At 38.2% G+C, this 26,463-nt stretch overlaps 1 protein-coding gene across 1 annotated transcript in view; it reads right to left on the reverse strand.

Moving 5' to 3' along the window:
- Positions 1–16,937: 16,937 nt before the first annotated feature.
- The window catches only part of AKT3 (AKT serine/threonine kinase 3), a 378,228-nt gene continuing 368,702 nt past the window's right edge, over positions 16,938–26,463 (reverse strand). Inside the window, exons 14-15 of the mRNA XM_054979040.1 lie at positions 20,890–20,992; positions 16,938–19,572 (exon numbers count right to left, since the gene is read on the reverse strand). Of these exons, the coding sequence (XP_054835015.1) occupies positions 19,487–19,572; positions 20,890–20,992 (189 nt within the window). The 3' untranslated portion in view covers positions 16,938–19,486. The remainder of the gene's footprint in view (positions 19,573–20,889; positions 20,993–26,463) is intronic.

A 26,463-nucleotide genomic window follows, 5' to 3' on the forward strand; every position in this document is an offset into this window, starting at 1 on the left:
CCCTAAAACCCTGGGAATCAACTTTCTCAAGATCAGAAATGGCTGCTGGGAGAGGGGAAAAACAAGACCCTCAATAATCTGCACCTTCCGCTGAATGATTGCTGGATCCAAACCAAAATATGCATAACCATTAGTCTTCCATCTCCTACTTGCTAAAATTTGGCTTCAGGAGTAGTATGCTTATAGACATTCATATCAGTATTGTAAAGCAATTTTTCTGCCACTGGCTTTTTGTTTTCACTAGCATAAAACCAGCTTCCTGTTTGGATGCAGCTGCATCCAGTTTGGTTGCAGTTTACTGTGAAAAGATTCACAGTAAACAGCATTCTGGCACAAACCTGCCACCTCTTTTCAAGGAAAGAGAAGAGACTGGACTACAGGTGTGCTATTTGGGTTTCTGATTCGGGATAAATACCTGAATCTGAGCCGATTTGTAAAGATTCAGGATTTCCAAATCGGACCCAGCATTGTGGGCCCAGTTAGGGAATCCTGAATCAAAGTCCAGTCAGCTGGAGCAAGGGCGGGGGGTGGGGTCAAACTTTAAAACACTCCCTCTGCGTCGCTTGCAAGTTTTAAAGTTTGCGCTGTTTTAAAGTTTGCTCTCTTGCTCCAGCTGCCTGGCAGGCTCCACCAGGCAGCTGAAACAAGTGTAGGGGCACCTGCCTGCCTGCCGGCCAGGTAAGTCTAAGGGTGGGGGGGCTGGGCCGGAATAAAGCTTCCCCCGGCTTTTTCACTTTGGTGTGCTCCAAATCTTTACAGAGCATACCAAAGCAGTTTAAATTCCCAAGCTGCTTTGGGATTCGGGTTATTCCAGATTGTTTCCCCCCTTTGGGTAAACCCAAAGTGGGAAACCCGTGCACACCCCTAGACAGGACCCTAGACGTGCCCTGAAACAAGGGTGCTGTTATTTGCTGCTAAGTATGAACAATGTTAAGAGCTCATGGAAACCTTCAGAAGCAAAGTATTACCGGTAAAAATATTTTTGGTCTCACAAAGAAAATGTCATTCAATCCAGTACAAGCATTAGCCTTTGAAATAAAAAGCATTACTGCAGCCTCAATAATTGGTTTCACTTTTATGCCGAGAACTCAATCATAGGAAGGAGTCGTGTAAATGCCTGGTCCTCTGCAAGTGACAAACTATTTAGAAGTTTATCTTTTGTTTTTTTCTCTTTCAGTTACCTCGGATCCCAAAACCATAACAATGAAGTGCTGGAAACTCACTTTGAAACAGTCTTTATTTAGTGAAAATGCTGTCAATTTGTATCAGTTACCGTATTTCAGCTGGTTGACCTGAAGTACTTTAATAATTAAACTTTTGCAAATGCCTTTCCAGACTGGAAATTAGTCTTCCAGCCTGCAGACTTTTAAACAGGATTAGGCCAGGGATTCAGAGCCACTTTGGACATTCAAGTGAATTGTGCTTCACACTTCCAGGTATCACCTAAAGGGGAAGACACTCAGTGTCTCTATACACGAGGATGCTCAAGTGAAGGGAGATGCAATGTTAGCCGGGAAATGTAGTGTAAAAAGACATATTGGAAGGCTCATTTTCACCTCTTTAGAGCCAGCAGGGCAAAATCGTTCCTCAGAGGGTTTATTTCCTCTTTGCCTCCCTGAAGGCTCTGTCAATTTCCCCTCCCATTTGGGCCACAGCCACACATAGGCTAGCTCTGAAAAATGGAGAAGGGTGACCTTACCTGCTCCAAATCCCTGGAGGGAGATTAATTGCCCCTGAGGGCTCCTTAATCCCGCACCCCGGCTCACAGGCGGAGGGGGAAGAGTGCCTTTCTTCCAGCCTTTCCAAAGGGGCTTACTGAGGCTGTTGGAAAGTGAGAGGAAGCCCGTGGTAGGTTGATTAATGTAGAGGGCTGGAGGAGAAGCATCTTGCGCCGAGGGAGGCATCCCTCCCCAATTGTTCTGCAGAACAGCCCTCCTCTTCCCAAAGCCAGAGGTATTTCAATTAAATATATGTAGATTTTTAAAAATTTCGTGTCCAGCGCCAGCTCTGTCAGTTTCACCTCCCGTTCTGGGAGGTAGAGAGGAAATGAACAAACCCTCTGAGTAGCGATATTTGCAGGCTCTATATATCTGTCCTTTTAAGAACTCAGCTTCCTGCGTAACATTGCACCTTGCTTCACTTGAGCATTCTTGTGTACTGCGTCTCATGTATACAGACTCTCCTTCTCTCAAAAATTTGATACCTTTGGGTGTATCTTTGAAGCATGTTGACCGTCTTGTGTTTCCTCTTCAATTCCTTATGAATTTCTTGAGTTTCCCTGAATTAAAATAGCTGATACATAGTGGTCAGTTTTACCTGGTGAAGAGTGTATTTTTCACTACCTTCATCGTTGAAAATTCTATATATAATTTGTAATATCTCACAGGCTAGAGATTTTTCTCTACATTTGCGTTTATGTTAACTATATCTGTGACCAAAAACCAAGGCCTTTATTGTAGTTGTTCCAGTGACATTGTAAGTTGTGCTCCTGTTCTTGTTTTCTGGAGAGAATGCACCATTTCTTTCTTCTAAAAGGGCTGTGGCTGTTTAGTGGTCATTGTTGCCTGGTGGTGCTGCTAATTCCATTGTACTAGGTTCTTATTGTTTTAATTGCTGCTTTTACTGGAAGTTGCCTCAAGCCTTGGAGAGGCAGGGGATAAATGTTTTTTTAAAATAGATTTGTGATAAAAATAGTTATCTGTCTGAAAACTCTGTACAGTAATGTAGACAGTAAGTACAACCTACATGTTAAAGAGATTTGTTTAGAATTGCAAGTAAATTTTATAATGAATTTAAGTTTTCAAGTATATTTTATGATGAATTTAAGTTTTGATGAAATTAAATTTTTTATAAACAATCGACATAGACCAGTGGACTTCTTTCAGAATCTAAATATCATACAACAAAACCCAGAAAGTAGTATTGCCAACTCTGTTTTATTATTGTTCTGGAGACAAGAAATTTTAAAATTCAAGTCTCATCTTAGTTTACTAAGGACTTCAGTAAGCATTCTCAAGTCAGAGAGGTGATGTAACAATAAAATAACAACAGGGCAGGTGAATGCTGGCTGTTTTTCTCATGGTAAAAATGTCATGGCAGTCAGTTTTCTTTTTCCAGTAATAACAGTGACTATGCTTGGCTGAAATACCAACTAAAATGCTTTCATTATTTTTAATGGTAATTTCCCTTCCACATACACTACTATACTCTTCTGCTGAAATTTGTTTATTTATACATCTCTACTTACAGCTGGTTCATATCAACATCTGATGGCTAAACTGGGCACAACAGTGGCAGACCCATCTTTTTCTTGCAAATCTGCTTCAAGCACATAAAGTGGAAGGATGGGAGGGAACTGATTTAAAGAGCAAAAATGAACATGGGGAGGGGGCAGAATCTTTCCCTTACCCTCAACCAGCAGTCTTGCCCACAACATCTATGAGTGAAAATGAAACTGGATTGGAGGGGGGGAAAGCTCCTTGGGAGCAGTGTGGTAGGTGTGGGGTGGGCTTGGCACCCCTCATCTGTACAGCCTTTTTACTCTTCACACCCCTTCCCATCACTTTATATGCTATTTAGGCAGGCCTATAGTTAATATTTTTATCACACATACACAGTTAAAAGCTGTATATAACATTAATATATTCCATCATTTATAGCATTGAAAAAATACATAGGGTTGTATATTATCTTAATATTGCACATTTCAATGCATAACGATAAGCACCCATTTCTCAATAAATGCATTCGTCATTTTGGGACTTAATAGTCAACTCTTATGGTACGTTAGTTTTGACCTTCATTTAATATAGATATATGTATAGTTCAGCTTTCAGTGAGACTGCTGTATTAAATTTTCTATACACCTATTTGTAAAGACACATATCCACCATCTGTCTTATCCTGTGCCTCAAGGGGAGAGTGACCAACATTGTTGCCCACTCATTGTTGCTGCAGCCTTTCTTGATAAACTATATGTCTGATCTTTTTAGTTAGAGTAAAGAACCAGGAAATAAGTACCTTTTTTTTTCCTGATGTAATCTACTTTTTCCTGGGTTTTTTGCCTTCACAATAGGAATTAAGAAAAGTCAGCCCCAGAGATAACAAAGACAGTTGGGCTGTGATTGTCTTGTTCCTTAAGTCTAGGAAGAACAAGCAAAGCTACTGCAACTACAGTTAATGTGCATCGAATGCAGCTTTTACCTTAACCAAATCATGGTTGGAACAAGGCTTCTACTGTGCATGCCTCACTGAGTCAGTGTCCTCTATAAGTACTTGGTGCTGAAATTATATCATACAAATCCCTAACTATGGATGCCATGTAGTCTTTACTGAGCCAAATCCTAATCACAGTTAGCTTTAAACCAGAGTTTGAGACATCTTCCAGCCAGGGTTTCAAATCAGGGATGCTCAAAAACCCGTTAAAACTTTTGGCTTACATTCTGTTCTCTGCAAGCTGATCTTTCATTGACCAGAGCAGCTGTCAGGAGCAGCTCAAGCCTGTTCATCAAGTTACCTTTTGCATATGCAAACAGGACAGTACAATGCTATCAGCGGTGTTTCACCCATGCACATTCTCACACAGCCAAGAGTTCTAGTTTCCCTCCTCTACTACAGTCCTGTCATCACTGCACATTGCTGAACACCTAGTCACAATAAATAGTTAGCAAATCAATCAGTCAGCCAATATTTTAATTCTGTTTTATTGAGGTTATTACATTTTCCTTATAGGAAGTGTATCCAGTCCCCATTTTCCTTATATGAGGTGTACCCAGACCTAGTCTCATTTAATTACCTGAACCATCCATGACCCTGGGTGAGAATCTATTTCACCTCTTACGCAGATGCAAAAGTAACCTCAAGGAAAGGAAATTAAATTTCACCAGCAAAAGGAAACAAAACTTCATCACTACAGCTACTGCAAAGCCACAGAGTTGTTTGGTAGCTGTTCAGATTTCGATGAGGCAAGCAGATCTAAGGCTTGGCTTATGGCTCATGGCTGTTGAACACAGTGTGTTCATCTGCTGAATATGACTGCCTCAAAGTGCACAGCATCCCTATATCAAACTGTGGTTTAAAATTAAACCAGGTTAATAATAATCAACTGGTTGCAGATGTAACGGTAATCATACTTAAAGCTAAACATGGGAGAGATGTGGCAGTCCAAGTGGGAGAGGGAAAGGAAGAGCTGGGAGGGGGGACACTTCTGATCTCTTAAACATAATTGAAAAGTACAGAAATGTTACATCTCTACCAAGATAAAGAGGTTAATGTGTGAACCAACTCTTAAAACAAAAAAATCTGGAACAAAATTTGGGGAATGATGCAATTAGTCTCAAAGCTCTGTGCTGCATTCCATATTTCAATAAATGCAATCCTAAGCAGGTCTACTTAGAATCCTACTCAGATCTATTCAGTGGGGCTTACTCCCAGGAAAGGGTTCTTATATGTAAGTTTTACATATAAAAATATCAGATGTTAGTTGGAAAAATTAACAACACAGCTTGATAAATTATCTTCTGCAAAATGTGGAAAATTACCAGTGGAAATTATGGGTTGGATACAGTCTTCAGCGTTAAAGTCCTTGATTATCAATGCTTTAAGAATTAATTAATGGACTGCAACCTATTTGCTCTGACTCTTGATTACCAAGCCAAAAATTTCATTCTATTCTGATAAATATGTACTAAATATTTATTAAATGCATGGTTTTAAAAAAACAGGTTTGTTATCTACTATGAATCATGAACCTACCAATAGGATGAATTTCTTTTAAAAAGTCAAATAAATCTATTTATTTATTTTATTTGACTGATATCCCACCCTCCCCACAAATGGGCTCAAGGCGACTCACATCATCAAACATAAGTAAATGGAAGAGATGTAACACATCATGTCATTTTATATTTTTAAAATAACTTTAAAAATAGCTATGCAATCATTAAAATTCTCTGGAGTATTAAAACAAATTCTTCTCAACAGTTTTGAAGTTGAGTTTTAATGTACATGTTTTAAGAATAGATTCAAACTGTCCCTACCTCTAGTTGTTTAAAAAGTCTTCTTGCCACAATAAATACTGACTTCTTCAAGAACAATACTGACCAGAAATAACTAAAGCAAAATCTATCAAAAAAAAGTTTTGAAACCACATGCATACCTTTATCTCTCCCTTTATACTTGTTTCTCTTGAAGATATTTCCTTATCCTAATCTTGTTATTGGCCCATTACCCCACATCATCTTCATCTTCTAACTACCAGTTACAGACTTCCTGTTTTTCAAGTACTTTTCTGATGTCTTTTCCACCATCAAATGTAAATATATCTGCATAAATTGCCTGCTTTTTCTGGTACTGAACTATCCTTCCTCTTGTTTACCAAGCATAGTCTGATTATTGCCTTTCCTTTGATCTATCAATAAATATTGTAGGTTTTTCTTTTGATACATTTCTTTCCTAATTCTGTCAAAGGCTGGTTTACACTTTATTGTTTTTTGTTCCTTAATTTTAACATTTTAACATATCAATTTTCTTAGTTCTGACCAGGCTCTGTGGCAAGAATATCCACATCACTAGTCAATAGTTATTTTTGTGGACTTTTTACTGGCCTCCCTTTATCTTTGACATTTTTTTCTCTACTCAATGAGATAGTAAACAGTAAAAAAACTGCAAATTGTGATGTGAATATTTTTAGCAGGACAGTACATGTTTTATAGTCAATTTCAGACTGGTACCATCTTGGAAAATGCACAGGTTTTAATATGGCAGCTACATCTAAATGGAAGCATTGAATTTTATTTTTGATTTTGAAAAATTACCATATTATATAAGATAATATGGATGGTATCCTTTCACAGTGAAGTATTCATTTGTGAACAATAGAATACTTTTTATTTTAATTTTGCAATAAATATTCTAATAGAGTCTAATATTTGTGTGTCTAACAATGTTATAAATACTTGGAATCAAAGGCAATAAGGCCAAAGCCACCACAATGCTTTCAGCTGGATTTTGTTTGGATGGTGACATTGAGAAATGATCTGTGTCTATATACTGGCTGTTCTTTATCCACAATCAGTAGCTTCTGCTACCCAACAAAAAACTCTAATGAGGCCTCATGAAATGAAGATCATATTACCTTGGCCAGTCTTCTCACAGAAGTTAAATGGTACAAAAATGTGCATTGTGTAGTATAATACAACTTTTTATCAAGTTGGAATGAGCAAGAAAAACAAAAGGCAGAATAGAAAGTTAATAATCAACAAACTGACCTTCAGGTGTCAGAGGCAATGATCATCTTAAACTCTGTTCCTGGAGAGCAATAGCTGGGAAGGCCACTGCCTTCATTCCCTGTTTCTGGGCCTCTTAGAGGCACCACCACTGTGAAAATGTGCATGTTAGACTCTTGATCTGATTCAGCAGGGCTGTCCCTATATTCTTAGGTCCTGAGAGTTTGCTGGTAAAGGTGATGTGTGCTTTTTCTGCTTGGGTTCAGTCTCACCTCATGCAACGTTATAACTTTATATGTGGAAAAGTTTGCCAGATAGTGTGCAGTTGCGCAACAAAGTAGCACATTTATTTCCAAATGGGAAAAAAACACAAACATTGTTTAGCTGTGTAGTGAGGTACGTTGTACTGAGTTAATACAATATATGGAAGATACTACAAAAAGGTCAGACAAACACACCCAGTATTCAAAATGAATAGAGGTCGGGAGCAACAAGTTAACACCCTCATAATGTACTTTTTCACACTTCCTGGAAACTTTTCACACTATCCACAGATGCCAATGAATTTTTCATTACAAGACTATTGATTTATGACACATATATTGACAACATGGTGAAGTGTTCAGAGAAAATTACAGTGAATTTCTCTAGCTCTGATTTGAGTTGCAAACTTACTAGAGAAGAGCTGCGCTTGTCAGCACTTGCAACAGACAATTTGAGAAAGTAGTCAAATGAGCATTGCTTGATGTAATGCATGATATTTTTATGGATCACGGATCAAAAATGAGGGTATTATTACTCAACCAACTCTTATATCACAGTTGATTTACAAAGTCATATGTTAATTAGAAGCACAGTGAAACACAAGTTTAACAGAGAACACCCTTTCCCCATGTTCTGTAGACATGATGAGAAAACATGAGAAAAAGGGAAATTGCAATGAACTGCACCTGACGTCATATACATGCATGCCAGAAATCTCATAGTCTCTGTGACAATGTGCAAACATTCAGCTTAAGAAAGAAAAATGTGTTTGTCCAACAAAGGTAAAGTAATCTTGACAGTGGGAGAACGTGACTACAACCCAAGCAGTGCAACAGCCGAAGAATCCCAAAGGCTCTGTCTGTGTAATATGTAAAAATGTTAAAGTAGTCATGCTGGATCAGACTAATAGTCCATCTACTCAAGCATCCTGCTTCCAGCATTGGCCAGACAGATGCCACAGGGAAATCACAAGTAGAACCTGCTCACATCTTTTAACTTGCTGACAGTCCGCTAATAGCTCCCAGAGTCACCATTGCTCCCCTCTCTTCACTATGAAAACTGTCCATTTATTCCTATCCTCTACATTTATGTCAAACCTTTGGTGCAGCACCTTGCCAAATGCTTTTGGGAAGTCCAAGTATGTGTGTGTCTATTGGGAAACTCTTTCTACATGCTTGTTGACATATTCAAAGAATTTTAAGAGGCTGGTGCGGCAGAAGCTATGCTGATACATCATCAAATCCTATTATTCTATGTGTATAACTATTCATTATTTAATAATTCTTTCTACGAATTTACCAGGGATAAAACTAAACAGTCTATAGTTTCCCAGGTCATACCTATATTCCTTTTTAAAGATCTGTGTACTGTTGGCTATTTTCCAGTCTTCCAGCACAGATGACAAATTTTATATTTATGTCACATCAGCAATTCCATTTTTTAGATATTTAAGAACTCTTGGTTTTATGCAGTCTAGACCCAATGATTTGTTAATTTTTAATTATTCCACCAATTAACTTACGAATCTTCTGGAAATGAGAAATTATCAGTAATGTTATTGGGCAGAACAGACCACTATGTAACACGTGACAGCGTAACTGATGGTGTAATGCACCTAATATCCCAGTTTCATGATAAACATGTCAGAAAACACAATTCTATTTTCTTGAAGACTTCATTAATTTATATTAGAAATATGTGCTACATTATTTATATATTCCATCCTAATTTGCAAATTGCATTTTAAAAGCAGGATACTTTACTAAGGTCTTTATTTGTGAACCGTTGAAAGCCAGTTTTGTGAACTGTTGAATTGTTTTTGAAAGCTGTGAACTGTTTTGTGAAAGCCAATTTGTGAACCAATGAAAGCCAGTATAGAATTTTCTTTTAGTGAGGGGGGTCCATTATGTTAGTACGCTGACCTCAAAAACCAGGAAAATGCCACCATATGTATTGTCAAATGTAATATGGTAGACAAATATTCTTTTTTTCACGGCTACCATCTTGCAGTCTCTGAACTTGCCACAAATCAAATATGAAGCCAATATCCAGCAAAACAAGGATTTATCTTAATTAGCAGTTTGTCATTAACAGTAACTTTAACATTAATCTTCTTGTTCTATCCTAGCCTTGCACACTAACTTGTCATTCTTCTCGCCCATAACTTTCATTGGGCATCCTGTACTTCATTCTTTAACTTGTTTGGCCCATGAACACATCAAATGACCTCCTAAAATAAATTTGCTGTGTTCTTACAATTCCTGTTTGTCCTTTTTAAAAACTGCCTTTTATTTAACCTTCTCCTGGACTGCCTTTCCCATTTTTAGCTTCCATCTGCCTACAACCCCAATTGTGTTCTTGTCTACCTTTCTGACTCTTCTATCTCTTTCCCTCATCTTTCTAGCACTGTGAACCTTCTGGATAGGGACTATCTTGCCTATAATGAACACTTCATAAAAATGTTTTTGCCATGGCATCTTCAATATATTCAGAGAGGAGGAATCTCTACATATCACAGCAATAAAATATATTAAATCTCTAATTTAAAATCACTCAGCATTACCTTGCAACACCTGTATGATGAGACACTATACACTTAAGTGGCACACTTTTAGAACTGCTTTTATATGTGCTGAGATTCTTACATTTCTAAACAGTATCACAAGATTGCTCAAATTTGCAATTACAAAGATACTTCATTTTTATATATAATTTTCATGGGATGCTTTTATCCTAAAAGTAACAGAAAAAACTAAAATCTCCCTTGTTGTAACCTTTATACATGTTTGCACTTCAGGAAAAAAAGCAGTAACAATAAACACGTAAGTAGCAGATTGACATAGTGTTTTATTTAAACTGTCTGTCCGAAGGAAAAATAATGTGCATCCCTATCATATAGGTGTAAAAATACTAAATATGTACAGTGTACAAAAAAGGTTGGAGTTATTTCATATCCTCATGGGTCATATACTTAAGGAAATAAACAGTTTGAGCATGACCAACAGTAATACGGTTTCTTGGGTTTGTACTTGTGTCTGCTTAATACCCTTAACCATATGACTAGATCTGTCGTGGGTCTAATGAAAGAACTAGCAAGGTCAAGAAATTTCACAAACTCTAAAGCTACAAGGAGGTAATTCAATCACCAATTTAGAGTTTTTATTTAAATAAATACTATACATTTCATGCTTGCCTGTAATGCACTACCAGGAGCAAGATAAGGAAATTCTACTGTAGACAGTATAAACAGTAGCAGCAAAGTGTGTACACTGAGGTGTAATATAGAGACCCTGCAGCTAGTAAGGAAAATCCTTATGTATTGTCTGTCGCATCCAGACAAGAATAAAAGAACATGAAAGACACTGCAGACTTGGCCATCCAGAAAAATCAGCAGTGGCTGAACATAGTCTAACTCAAACAGGACACAGTATCCTATTCCAGGACACTAAAATTCTGGACAACACTTCCAACTACTTCGTCAGATTGCACAGGGAAGCCTTTGAAATTCATAAGCGTAAGCACAATTTCAACAGGAAAGAAGGGAGTTTAAGAATGAATAGAGCATGGTTTCCAGTCCTGAAAAACACCAGGCTAACAAAATACTCTACAAAATCCTTATGTTTTTCAGGCCTGGTGTTTTTCAGGACTGGAAACCATGCTGTATTCATTCTTAAAGTCTCTTCTTTCCTGTTGAAATTGTGCTTACGCTTATGAATTTCAATGGCTTCCCTGTGCAATCTGACGAAGTAGTTGGAAGTGTTGTCCAGTATTTTAGTGTCCTGGAATAGGATACTGTGTGCTGTTTGAGTTAGACTATGTTCAGCCACTGCTGATTTTTCCGGATGGCCAAGTCTGCAGTGTCTTTCATGTTCTTTTATTCTTGTCTGGATGCTATGCTGTGTGGTCCCGATGTAAACTTGTCCACAGCTGCAGGGTATGCGGTATACTCGTGCAGAGGTGAGGGGGTCTCTACTGTCTTTTGCTGATCATAGCATCATACCTTAAGAGACTTTAAGAATGAATAAAGCATTGTTTCCAGTTCTGAAAAACACCAGGCTAACAAAATACTCTATACCCAACAATAGCCCTGCAGAGAAGATTAGCATATCAAGCACCAATCCATATGCAAAAGAACCTCCTCAGGATACAGTGAAGCCTCCCGCCATTAGCATCCCACACCCTGGGAAACTCTTACAGGATGACTCAGCCCAACCCCACCGTTCTGAGTAGATATAAATGACCTGCCAACATCTTTTCCACACTGTGACACTGAGAGATCTCTGTCTTTTGGTGCTACACCTCTGAAGATGCCAGTCACAGCTGCTGGCGAAACGTCAGGAACTACAATGCCAAGACCATGGCTATACAGCCCGGAAAATCCACAACAACCATTGTTCTCCGGCTGTGAAAGCCTTCGACAATACATTGAAAATCCTTATGTTTGTACTCTAGGAGAAACACATGGCCCGTGCAAGAACTGACAGCTTCAAGCAGCAAACAAAGAAAGGTGTTTTTAAAAAAAACACCGGATACTGTATAAACAACAGAAAAGTACTGGAAGAATCATTAGTGTAGAAAGCAAAGCAATTGCCAAAATATAAACACAAATGACCTATTTCTTCAAAGACAGTGGCAGTACAAGAGGGCACATCGCATGTCTTGGAAACCAGTACAAGCTGGAGTCAAGAAGTCTGAAATGTAGTATGTTTTTAAAAATTCTTTTCTCAAGATCTAGCCAAGATCTAGAGAGAGCTGTAGGGAAGCAGAAGAGATCTCTTGGCCATAGCTCTATTTTATTTCTCTATTTTTAAAATGCTGAGAGCATACCTTGAAAATACCATTGTCTAAACTCCCAAAGGTCATTTCATATATGGACTTGAACTTGTGTAGGGTTTCTTTGCCTCATGTCAGTTGAATTTACTTTTAAAGACCAATGTGAAACAAAATGACAAAATTGTGTGGACAACAATACCTAAGTAAATGCAGGAAGGTGACATGTTTACAGCTACCTTAACATTTTCTATTCAATGTAACATGTCTTACTGCATCCATGGCATGTTACAATGTCTTTCTCCATTTCTGGGGGTATTTTTAATTTTTAGCATTAAGTATTTTGGATCCTTCATGAGATAGGAAAGATATTCTGAGCAGAACAAAGTTTACATTTGACATAGTATAACTCACGTCCTTTGTGGTCTAGGAGCATGTACAACTTTGTGGCCAAATTTATGATAGAGAGGTTATTTGATTGGGATTTTTTTTGTATAATTACAATGAGGGAAAGTGGTCCCCAATACACACTAAACAAAGGAGGAAATTCCTAAGAGACCACTAATACAATAATAAAGACTGTCTCAGTATCAATGAATACAATTTATAGGTCAAACCAAGTATACCAATATTTTGGTCAAAACATATATAATAATGTAATATCCTTCTACTACAATAGAACAATGGTTTGTTCATATCACAACCAGAGCCTTTGGAGAAATTGTATTACAAGTCAATTTCCACAATGTCCCTTTCAAGTAAGTATCGATCATCTGTTGATATTCAATACGTGTTACTTTGAGATATTTTTTGTGTTTTAAGGCAGGATTTTTGCTGACATCCAACGATGGGCGAGTATGCTCCAGGAGGAAAAATTCCCAAATCTCCTGGACATTGTGGAAAGTGACTCTTAATACAATTTCTCCAAAGGTTCTGGTTGTGATATGAACAAACCATTGTTCTATTGCAGTAGAAGGATATTACATTATTATATACGGTTTGGCCAAAATATTGGTATACTTGGTTTGACCTATAAATTGTATTAATTGATACTGAGACAGTCTTTATTATTGTATTAGTGGTCTCTTAGGAATTTCTTCCTTTGTTTAGTGGGATTTTTTTTGGCCATTGAGTCACAAGGTTTTCAAGATAAGATGCCTTCAGAGGTGGTTTGCGATTGCCTGCCACTGTATATCAACCCTAGACTTCTTTGGTGGTCTCCCAGGACGTCCCTGCTTAGCTTCTGAGATCTGATGAGACTGGGCTATCCTGGGTTATCCAGGCTATCTGTGATCAGGGCTGGGAGAATCTACAGAATCAAAATTTCTAAGGGTTCATCCTCTGTGGTATGATAGGCTTGTGGTTTTCCTAGCCCACCCCTCCCTGCTCTCATGTCCAGATCCCTGGTTGATGAACATTTTTTTAAAAAAAGTAGCATCAATGGGATTAGGTATCATTAGAAAACCACTTTCTCTTATGAATGTAATGCAGACAGAGATGAAGGTCACAGGGACTGTTACAAAGTTAACTGTAGATAGATCACTGTTTTGTAATGTCATAGTCACTTCTAGATCTCCAGATTAGAGATGGGCATGAAACAGGAAAAAACAAACCCTGCATTTCATGGTTTATCATGTTACATGAACCATGAACTTTCACGAAATTGTCCAGTTTCACAAAACGATTCGTTAGGTTCACGATTTGTCAGATCCCAGTGCCCTAGAACAGCCCCCTTCATACCCAGAGATGCCAAACTTACAAGGAAACTTCAAAGGCACCCTCACCCAACAACCTTCCCAGCGAGGACAAGAGCAGAAAATAAGAGAGTATTTTCAGTCTCTTTTGAAGCAGCAGCAAATCCAACCAAAAGCTCTCAAATCCACTCTCAATCCAAATCCCAGCAACAGCTCCTCCCTCTCCCTCTGTCTACTGGAACTGAAAGCAGGAGGCACAGAGCTGTGTCATATATAAGAAATGCTCAGAGCTCTCTGGTTGGCAGACAGACCTGCCTAACACGGTTTAGAGGGATGAGGTTGGTCTTCCCATGGCTACAGAAGGCCCATCTCCCCCCCTGCTCGTTGCTCTTATAGAACAGAATGGGAGATCTCAGGTTGGCATGGAAAGCTGCCTATCACGATTATGTAGGCTAACACTGGGGTTTCCATGACAACAAAAGGTCTACAGACATTCCGGGCTTATGTTGCCTAGTGAATCAATGGATCAGCGCCAGCCTGTCTGGAATCATGAAGCATTCACGAATCAAACTAATTGGCCCCAAAAGTCGTGGATTTCATGAAAAACGTGGCCCCACGAAACGTGTTTTCGCGATACATGAATAGACCAGATTCATCACAAAATTTGATTTGTATTTTAACTCATGCCCATGCCTACTTCAGATTTTTGTGAGACTTTTGGAAAGTTATGTTTTCAGTGATGTGATATAGCTGATGTTCAAACAGAATGGAAAAATGCATGAACCAAGTAAAAAGAAAGCTATGACACATCTTGCATGGTCTTTGCAAGCAAGTACCCACTAACAATGAGACCAATATCTTATGCTACCAGCAAAGGTTATACTGCATAGCAGTAATAGGTAGTATATATGGCTATGGTGCAAGTTCTTGACAAGCCAGAAACTATTTAGAACATAACCCTAACTACAGTTATATCTTTGTAGTCAGTTAAAAGTTCTGCCCAGTAAACTGAAAGGTGAGCTAACGACATGCCTTGCAGAGAAAATGCTTCAGCTTGAATATTGCTGATTAGTGCAAAGAGGCCATTGCCTTGCACTGTTTAGTTGAATTTCTTCATAGTTCTCTTGAAGAGACAGATACTAGTTCTCCTGAATGCCTTTAGTGTCACAGAGACAGGTGCTACTTAAATCCATTTTTTCACAAGACACAGATGTTTTAGTGCTTCCTGAGTATTATCCAAGACTACCATAAAATTGTTCTTCTGCTTGTTGGTAGTATATATATCTTATATCACTAAAAATTACTGCTAGGTTTCTGTGATCTTTCAGGATATTATAAAAGGCTGTTTGGAATAATTAAATTATCTCATTGGAAGGCATCTGATTCTGCATCTGAGAATACTCTTCTTGCTCTGAAGGTGCTAGGAACAGCTAGAAGTGTTATTTATAAATTCTCCAGAAAGACAATCATACACTAGCTGAAGAGCCAAATCATTACCTGTGTGACTCTTTGTTGAGAGAAGAATCCAAATAGAGCCCCTGGGGATGGGCGGTATATAAATAGAAATATAAATAAATAAATAAATAAATAAATAAGCAAACAATGAGGAAAAACTGCTACTAACTATGGGTTCATTATATGACTGCAAACAGAACCGCTTAGGATTGCTTCATATGTGTGGTCAAACCCCAAGTTTGGAAGACGTATGATAAGGACTACAATCAAGCTAAACGGGCATGGCCATTATATCAATGGGAGATTTTCTGTGAACTATATGTATGCCACTTTGAGTTCCATGGTGAAAATGTGAAATATAAATGTAATTATGAGTTTTTTAAATTTTATTGCAGAGTGAAATCACTTATAATGGTAGAGCACATCCACAATTGGCTTTTCTCAGATGTGGATGGTTCTTGGGGAATCAACTGATTACACCAATTCCGTGCAACATTCTATGTGCTCCCCAGTCAATCCTTAGCTAGTCAAAAAGCCTTGCGCACAGGTATGCAGTTGCAGTGCAAATGAGAATCACTGTGGCATGTCTTGTAACAGAGTACTAGATGGGGATAACACCAACGATTATTTCAATTAACCTTTGTACTTCTTACTTCCATTGAATTAGAAAGCATCAATATTATTGTATGTAAGGAACAATTAATGTATGTGTGGTATTCCTTACATATTGCACATAGTGGCCTTTTTAAAATTTCTGAAATCAGCAATTTGATGATGAAGGGAAATTGAAGAAAAGTAAGTGCAGCCTTGAATAAATAGGTGGGACTTCAGTTTTTTGAAAAGTACACTTTGGGACTGCTGTGGAAATCACATACACAGGACCTATTTATAAATGCAGTTCCTCATCCAACTCGGCATGTGAGTATATAAGCTTGCTTCTGCCCATTTATAGCCCCAAATTAAATTGGGGCAATAATGTTTATTTTTGAGTACTTTATTGAACATGCATCACCATCATTATTATAGAATTCCCATGTTGAGAAACATGTTTGTGAGAGGCTTTCATGATACCTAACTTGGCCCAGTTCTTGTACTATCCTATTGTATACTGTCAAAAAGACCTGAACCTAGGAACCAGAGTGGGGTTGGTTGGGGAGGAGGGAGGATAGGAACCTACCCACCTTGTCACAACACAGGGAGAAGTATATTTTATTTTGTAAATTTTTTTGCAAGAATTACCTCCATTTTTCTACCAGCACCTGGAACAAAAGTTTGCTATCAGAACTCAATAAGGCATGGTCACAACAAGTATGCTAATTTCTAAGTACTCGTTAACAATACAAACTGTATTTGAAGATGTACTTTCAGCTTTCAAACTCAAAATCAAGAGAACAATTCAGAATGCTAAATGCTGACAAGCCAAATATAAAGTGTGATTCAGTGGAATGACCCCCTACCCCCAACACACACACTGACTTACTGCAAGGTTTCAAATAAGTCATCAGCTTCTATAAATACGAATTTCATATTGAAATATAATACCCTGATGATTTTATTATGTCCAAAAAGATTTTCGTATGCATTAGGAAGAAGCTAAAATAAGAACTGCTGTGAGATGCAGCTCAGCCTAATTATGAAAAGTCTTAAACCGCTGAGAGACCTATTTGGTCTAATCTAGCAAGTCTGATCCATGTGTAGATCCTATGCTACAAAGGGCATTGTGTGGGGAAGGGGGACCCCATATCTAGAAACGGGCTGTACATTTGGTGCTTCTTGCTAGGTCATGCTTACAAACAGATGATTGGTGGTGTTAACTCTGACAATGCTGATCACCCATTTAGAGGGTGGAGGTAGTGCTCTCTCCCCCGCCCCATGCTATTAGATGAGTAGTGCTTCACAACTCACAACCTTGTCCATCTGGTCAGTGGGGAGATCGTTGCATATAAGAAACTTTGGATTAGGACCACTCTGAATATTTTTAATTAAATTATGTGGTCACAGTTGTTATACAGGTGATACTACTCATAAACTAAAGTTCTGTCTAGCACTAATTCCTAATGATCACCCCTCAAATGCTTCAGTGTCACAATATCTAGCAATAAGTGCAGATGTATTTTTACTCAGTACACTTTCCATTCAAATGGTGAACATTAATCATGACTGTTGTGGTGCAAAGATAGGAAAACATCTACTTTGCTGATGGAAAGTATGTATGTGACTTAGCTGCCTTAATAAAATGCCCACATACCTCTTGACAACCCCAGCATCTGCCACTGCCTGCAGTGGTTTCCATTCTAGGGTCATCCAAATTTTCAGCATCAAGAGGCTTAGACATCTGCATGTAAATATTGTTTTCTTCTCAAAAGTCATGTACACATTCATACACAGCAATCATAATACTCTGCTAAATCACAGTTTGTTACAGGAGTTTAAAAGGTAGTGAAGCCAAGATACTTCGGTGATAATCCCATGAAGTAGCATTCTGTGATGTCATTACCATACACTTTTATTACATTTACTGGACTTTTGGAAAATCCCAACTCTCAGTACCAAAGGCTGATTGCCTTTCCTCAATGTGTTTTTTTTAATTAAGATTTTAAAAAAAAATCAGAAACCTGGTTGAAAAAATAATAGGGGGAGATAATATTCAAGTTGCTAATAATGCTCTATTTGTTGGGGACGTAGCTCAAATATTACTAAGAATCGCCATACCCGTTAACCTGATCTGACCTTTGCAATGATATAATAAAATGGTTTCCCCATTGTAATCACTGTAGATTTATTAGCATGAATGTGTTTTCAGTGATGCTGCTAGATTCCTATACAACATTCACCTTGAGTGGAAAGTACACAAATCCTTTGGATACATGGCTTTGGGATTTTCTCTTGACCATAATGTAATACTTTAGCTACAGAAACCCAATTCAAAGTATAAGGTACACTTTCAGAATCTTATTAAAATTTCACATGGGAGAAAGTGCATTGTTTTGTTCAGCTTGTAAAGTCCTTCCATAAACGAAATAATAAGCCTCTTTTCAGGATGTAGCAGCAAACATGACACATACAATCGTTGTCACTAAAAAATAAATACTACTGCAGTGTAACAAAAATATTCAGTTAAATACCTGAAGAAAAAAAAGCTAATTCACAAACTCAAAATAATTAAAAAAATGTAAAGGCAAACTCCTGTTTACCTTGTTGTACAAATTTTGGTGAAAAGCGCTGTTGTTATGCCTGTATACATTCTTCAGCCACAAAAGGTGATGTTTATCAACAATGAAAAGGAAAAACATGAGAGAAATGTTATCTGATGCAAATTATAAGACTTTAAAAAAATTAGCTGCTGCTTTTCTCCCTTTAACTTCTTACAATTTAAAGGTTCCATTCTCCATAATTGCACATGAATCTGGAAGTCTAAGTAGGAGGCTAGGTGATCCCTGCCCTTCTGTTTTTTGTGTAGTATCCAACAGTAATTAAAAAATAATATATATATTTATATATATTTATATATTAACAGTTATAAGTCCTTCTCTTGGAAGTTTTCATCCAGATGTTAATGACAAGTCTAATTCAAGTGATGATATGCTTAACAAAAGTGCTGCACCACCACCTTCTACATTTCCCAGGTCTGTCCAGCTCAAACAGATGTGAGGAAATATCATAAACTATGTAGTTTTTTTACTAGAATTTTGATTTGTCTTCTAGAAGAAGTGAGGAATACTTCTCAGACTGGCATGTCCTTTAGCATCTCCTTTGAAGAGACAAGAGAAAGATAACCAGCTGTGCACAAAATGCACCATCGAGAATTTGTCATCTAACGTCACATTATTTTCGGATTGCTTCTTGCTGTTTCTCTCATGCTGAGACAGTGGACAGCATCAACAGCAGGGGAACTTAGACCAATATAAAACATCATGCAGATAAACCATAGAGGCTGACTGGGCAGGAAGGGAATTGGAATGATCTCTGAAAGTGCTTTGCTATCTTAAATAATAGCAAGCACTGGTGGTGATGTTCAGTACTCATTTTCAGTAATAAACCTAATATGCCTGTGAATCAGCAGAACAAAACAACAAGCTATTCCCGTCCACTTGCAGAATAGGAAAACTGAGGAAAATGTGGTCGTCTTTCATTGTCCATGCAGTCCATACCATCTTCATCATCTGTGGAAGTGAAGTTTGAAGGTAGTTTCAGGAACAAGATTTTTTCATTGTACATTCCATTACATTATTATAGCGTATATTTCTGATAAGCAAAGGATGTATTTTAGTATTGCTAAATACACCAAAAAAGAGAAAGAGACAGAGCTATGGAAAGATGATGTTTTTCTCTCATTAGGCCAAATGAATTATGTTACAGAAACAACCCAAGAATTCAATCCAGTGTTATGTGCTTCTCTGGCATAAATGAGCCTATTTATTTATTTATTCGGAATATTTACTTGCATCTTTCCACACAAGTGCCTAAAGTGGCTTAAAATAGGAACCAGCAGCCTCAAGCATCTAGCAGACATGCTAGATACTGTTGGATTGTAATGTCCACATTTTTTTCTGTACATTTCAAAAATGCAACTCTATTGAAATTCATGAAACAGCTTATTTTGAAGAAATGTTTAATGTGAAAATACTCTATTAGTGACAATTAACACCTTTTAAAGTGATTATGTAAAACTGAAGACTAATTTAACAAATATTTACTGGACCTTTAAGCAGAATGGTGTAAGATGTAAGATTTAACATGCATCATGAACATTAAGGAATCATACCAAAATTGTTCTGGCATGCTAATAAGCACCTTACAAGGGAACAGGTGCTCTAGTTTTGGCTTTAATTCAGCAAAATGCCTAGCAAATGCCTTGTTTCCAACAGATGCATCATCATCATCATCATCACTGCACTTATATACTGCTCTTCTAGACAGATTAGTGCCTCACCCAGAGCGGAGAATAAGTTAGTGTTATTATTATCCCCACAATGCAGCTGTGGCTGAGAGGAGTGGCTTTCCCAAGGCCACCTACTGAGCTCATGGCAGTAGTGGGATTCAAACCAGTAGAGTGCTGATTCGCAGCCAAACCACTTAACCACTGTGCTACAGCAATGCAATGCAATGCAATGCAATGCAATGCACTGAGGGTGCATTGTTCATCCCAAGGACGTTTTTGTGATTTTTTCCCCGTTCAGTTTCACTAGACTTAAGACTACTGGTAACAAGTGAGCAAGATTAGCAAGGTTTAAGTAATCAGAATCTCAATTTGTTTTTGAAGTGCTCTTAATCATAATCAAGATAGGTCTTCTCTAAGTCTTCTGCTACAAGAAGGTCATTTAGAGAGACCTGAAAAACACGTCTCAAAGGTGTGATATTATTTCCTGACTGTAACCGACAGGTATATCACAATTCATTTTTCTTAATAAAACTCTCATATCCACTGGGGCCCCTGAACCACAGTAGTTAAATACAGCTATTTGAATTATAGTACTTACATTTTTCAGGTGGCGTTATTGTAATAGTCTGAGCAGTGAACTCTTCATCAAAGTATCTGGTGTCTGTCTCAGATGTCACTTGAGGTTTAAAGGGAGGGACAAGCTGAAGGAGGAGGAAAAAACTGTATTAATAATTATGAACACAAACATATTGTATGTGAAGGTCTTAAGGCCAAGCAGTTAGAAAAAATGGCTGGCACCAAAGGGGTCCTAAACTGAATGTCAGCCTGGTAAGTAGCTCTTGAGTAAAACATTAGGGTATCAGAAAGCAAAATGTCAACAATAGTGTAGAAGCAAGCAGTAAGAAACTTAGATTCTGCAGGAAATTAGTGGCATAATATCAGGGTATGATTTTTCTTGAAGATTCTTCTCCTCAAGAACTGAAATTCTTGTACTGACAGGCCCAGAAATGCTGCAAAATTTTATTTAACACCTTATATAAACATTAAAGAGCATTAAATGTCCCTTAATTTGAGTGGTGCATGGTTGCTGTATGAACATTTGTAAAGGTGTTACAGTCAACCCACAGAACAAAGGTTGTCAGCCATTTTGATTCCTTTCCTGTAGCTCCCTGAGTGTGCACGCATATGCAAGCTGAATTGGTTTATTTATTTATTTATTACAAGTTTATTTATCTTTGTGGAATCTCGAATTACAGTTGGACTTACAAAGGTCTACAAAATGTACAGGAAGAGTGTCAAACAGCAACTGACATAACTCCCATTGAACAGATTCTCAGACGCAGTTTCTCTCTCTCCAAATCACAGCCCCCCTCTTTATAACCCTCCCCAGAACTTGCCCCTGATACCACTGGGTATATCTTGTTTTTCCCTCTGACTTGTACCATCAGTACCAAAGCCCACCCTGCCTCCACAAGAGAGGAAAGGAGAAGTGGGGCTGGAGACAGAGGGAGGGGGAAAGGAAGGAGATGGAATGGGGTGTGGGAAGAAATAATTTAAGAAAGAAAGTGGTAGCTCAACACAATGCTGTCATTCCTTCAGTGGTGATGTAGCACAGATTAGGTGCTGCCATAAATTTACTTCACCACCTGGGGATCCAGAGACAGTACATGTGAGGTGACAGAGTGGGAGAAACACCTCTGTGCTGCCCTAGCCCCAAGTGAGCAAAGCCACCTCTCAGAGCCAAGCTACAAGTGATGCCTTACACAGGTTGGATACTTATCAGCTTCCCTCAAGTTTTGATGTGAAATGTAGGTGTCCTGGTTTTACAGCTTGGCTCTCCATTACAGCTGCAAGACCAGGATGCCTACATTTCCCATCAAAACTTGAGGGAAGCTGACAAGTGTCCAACCTGTGTCAGGCATCACTTGTAGCTTGGCTCTCACTTCCAAAGGGGTAGACAGGCACACAGGCAGGCTTTTATTGTGCTGAATGAGAGGCAAAGGATGCAAAAAAGCAATCGTCTTCCTGCTAGCATTGAAAGAAACAGAAAGATGCCAAGGAATAGTGAGGTGCATTCACTCAAGGAAAGTCCAGAGCAAGCCAGGATGGTCGAGATGTGTGGCACCCACATTTAAAATGTCTTGTCAGTTCCAGGCTGTCCTCTTATCTTTTTGCATGAAAGGGAAGGAGATAAGGCCCATGAAGAGATGAGAGACAGTGGCATTTTGTATGTTGCCCATGGCATAAGCGGGAAGTGGTCTATTTGCTCTTGCCAGGGATTGCCTCATGGGCCATAAGAGTGCCCTTGGACAGATGGATGCAGCCCAAAGGCTGTATGTTTGACATCCTTGATATACACAATGTTCATGTAAAGGTCTTTAAATGTCCAAGTGCTTTGGTGTTTAGTGATTGAATAAAACAACTTCTATGCCATTACCTCTGGCTACTGCTGCCACCAAAAAGAGAGGTGGGTTCTGCAACAAAGTGGTGTCTCCCTGTGGGGACTGAACTGCTGCTGAATATTAACTCAGCACCCATTTCTTGCTGTTGCAGGTAGGTTACCCTCTGGCTACCATGATGCAAAACAGGTACAACAGCAGCAACTGTGATAGAGAAGACTAGGGGAAAAGCACTGAGCTACATCTACCTCCCAAGTTTTTATCTTTCTATTGCTAATTAATTATATTGTTTTAAGGGATGCTGCTAGTTACTTAGAAAGTCATACATGGCAGAAAGACAAGATAAAAATCTTTTCAATCTTGTAATATTACTGGAATCCAGACATTACTACAAAAATATGCTACGTTTAGAAGTACTTTCATGATTACAAATTGTCCCAATTAGTTAATCTGGTACATTTCTGCTACAGACACACGGGTATACAGTGGCGAGTTTCATATAAGAGACAGCATAGAATTTTAAGAAATAGTAAAAGTAGACTACTATATAGATTATCATAACTAGAAGTAGAATTTTAAAAGCAAAATAATGAACCATACTCAACTATTAACGCAAAAACCAACAACTCAAAAGAATACAATGTCATCTGTCTGTTTTACCTTTAGGTAAACCAAGACAATTGCATTATTCATCATTGTTCCTTCAAAGGGCAAGGTGTTAAGGTCTGTCTGGAGCATTTAGAGCTTTAGTAAGAGTAAAAGAGATATGGTATTTCCTCTTTCCTTCTCCTTCTGGAAGTTCTGCTGCTGATTGTGAGTGAGCACTCTGCACTCACAAAAAGCAGAACTACTCATGGATAGATATCACATCCAATATGTCTTTGAGCAGCATTGATTTCTTTAATCACAGCTTGAATGAAAATTGGTAGCAATCACAAGGACAAATAAGTGTTGGACAGTACTTAAATAAAATCCTAGCTTTATATTTATAGCCCAACTTGTAACAAAAAATTCAATATGCCTTATGGTAAAATTATATTTATTTGACTTTTCTAGGGGCAACAATCAGTTTTTTTAAAGGTTTCGTAGCATTTTGGAATACAGTGAGCACTACCTACAACGTAAGTAAAATGAGTAACAGATAATGTGGGAGTCAACAACTGGATAAAATCCCATGAAAGCGCTAGGAATAATATTACGAGTATATGACATAGAGGGTATCTAAAGATGAGAAAACGTGGAAAAAGCCGTAACAATTCAAGGGGTGGAGGAAGAATCTGGAACATGATCTATTCCAATGGATCCCTTTAACTTCACCTACTCCTTTCTTAGATATGTTGTATAGTATTCAGTTATAATGTGTACTAGGGCACCCATGTACATCTCTAGTATTCAAAAACTGAGGCCTTCCACAGGGTCTTGTACCCTGTGGAAAAGCAGAATGGTAGGATTACACTCTTGGAGGCATACGTGTGCTTCCATTCTAGGTAAAGGGCTGGCCTGTTGCAGGGCATGTGACATTGCCATAAGAGGAGTTGAGATCACCTCTTCAAAGTGTAATGAGGGAATTTATATAACCACAGTCCAATTCTATGCATGTTTCCTCAACCATACTGGGTTTATTGGAGCTTACTCCTAAGTAAATGTGTACAGGATAGCAGCCTTAGCAACTTAAACCTCCATAATTAACAAAACAGGGGGGGGAAACCTCCTACGCAATATTTTCTCTTTCCAAGTGAGGAAAATCTTATCTTAAAAAGCATTTCACTCATTTCAAATGTATGACATGAAACAGTCTGAGAACTTCTTCAGTTCAGAGTTTTCAGTGTTATGCAGTTTAACATCTAAATATGCTAATAGTTCTACTTACTGTGACTGTATGGCAGTGTACCTGTCCAAATAATACATTTCTCTATATGGTAGTTTAAGGTACAGAAGTTTGCAACTGTTTTTCAAGTACTGAGTATAATTGTAATTTTGCTTTTAGAAAATCAAGACATTTATCCTTTAAAATTCCATAAATATGCCAAATAGTAACCTTTTACATATTAACAAAGTTATAAATGATGTACTTGTTGTTAAATCAATAAACTAAGTTTACATTTTTAAAGAAAGTAAGTATTCCACATATTTCAATTTCCCAAACATTTATAGTGTTTTGGTGGTGGAGGGGTTCCCCCTATGGCTTCAAAATTCCAGAAATTTTACATCTCTAGTCTCCAATCTCTGGTAATCAAGCGTACACTATGTCAGTACAAAGAGCTTACAGCACAAACCTAAGTAGTGTTATACCCTTATAAGTCAAATGACTAAAATGGATGTTAGAAGAAGCCTCAATGAACATAGAAGGTATAACTCTGCTTAGGATTACAAAGTTTTTCTCCTTGGAAGCCAGTTTGTTTGGTGTTTTAAAGTACTTTGAGTGTGTTTAGGAGTTATTTTATGTACGTCCAAACATACAGAACATTTTAGTATCTTTTTTCTGACCATCAGACTTCCATGCTTCAGCAAAAACTGCATTTGAAACTTGTTTCAAAAACAGCTTTCCATGTAACATCAAGCCTTTTAAAAAGATGCTAACTAGTATAGTCTATTTTTTAAATTTAGTTTTTGTTACTGTGGCTCAATCTTTATCACAAAGAAGGACACAATGAAACTCAACACTAATTATCACAAGAGAATAAATTTATCAGTTGATTAGAGAGAGAAAGCGATGTGGAACTTCCACAGATAGCTGGTCCTTTAAAAAATTCCATAGTATTTTAGTGACTTGAAGTAAGAATTTAGGGTATAAACTGTGTGGCCCCAATCTAACTAAAAGTTAGCCATCACAAAGGGCCAAAACAGATGTGTGCTGGGAATTTCATGTTTGAAGTTAAAGCTATATTTGAAGTTGAAGCTATATTTAAAACAATTTTCCACGGCTCAGAGACCCCATTCAAATCAGAACCAAAGTGCATGGAGGAGGAAATGCAAGCCTCCCTTCACACCATTTTCCTAGCCTAAACTGGCCCCAGGAAACTATTTGCCCACTTTGTTAAATTTGTGAGTACACAAAAGTTTAGCCGAACATAGCAAATGCCAGCTCCCTGGTCTCATTTCAGGCCAGGAAAATTTCGAAAGGAGTCTTTAAACCCCCTCATCCCCACACACTGCAATCCCAATTAGGGGTATGCACCCCCGAAATATTCCTGTTTCCTGCTTCGAGTTTACTGAAGAGGGAAATTTTTTTGGGTAAACCTGAAGCAGCAAGCCACTTTGGCTTCGGGTATTTTAATTGCTTTGGGATTATTAGGTAAGATTCGGCCAGTGTTTCCAATGGGAAATGCCATTACGGGCTATCCAGGAGCTGGGGGGGGGCATTTTCTTACCATATGATTCCAAATTTTCAGGGGACCCTCTACTAAACTTCCTTTAACGTCTACCCATGCTTCAGGGAGATTGGACTTCAGGAGGCCATGTTATGGCCCCTCAAAGAAGGTGCCTCTATCCACTGTCGATCTCCATTATTCCCTATGGAGAAAATGGGGGGGGGGGTCCTAGGTGGCTGAGGGTGGCATTTTGCAAGCAAAGTGTACCAAACCTGTAGGGGATCCTCTTCTAATCCTCCTCTCACAACCACTCAAGTTTCAAGAAAATTGGATGCTCCATCCTGCGCCAATCACCATTATTCCCTATGAGGAAAATGGGGGAGGGATTCCTAGGTGGCTGAGGGTAGCATTTTGCAAGCAAAGTGCATCAAATTCTCAGAGGCCATACACCTACCAGTCTCT

The sequence above is a fragment of the Eublepharis macularius genome, chromosome 1 (genome assembly GCF_028583425.1).
Source record: "Eublepharis macularius isolate TG4126 chromosome 1, MPM_Emac_v1.0, whole genome shotgun sequence".
In the NCBI taxonomy this organism is placed as follows: domain Eukaryota; kingdom Metazoa; phylum Chordata; class Lepidosauria; order Squamata; family Eublepharidae; genus Eublepharis; species Eublepharis macularius.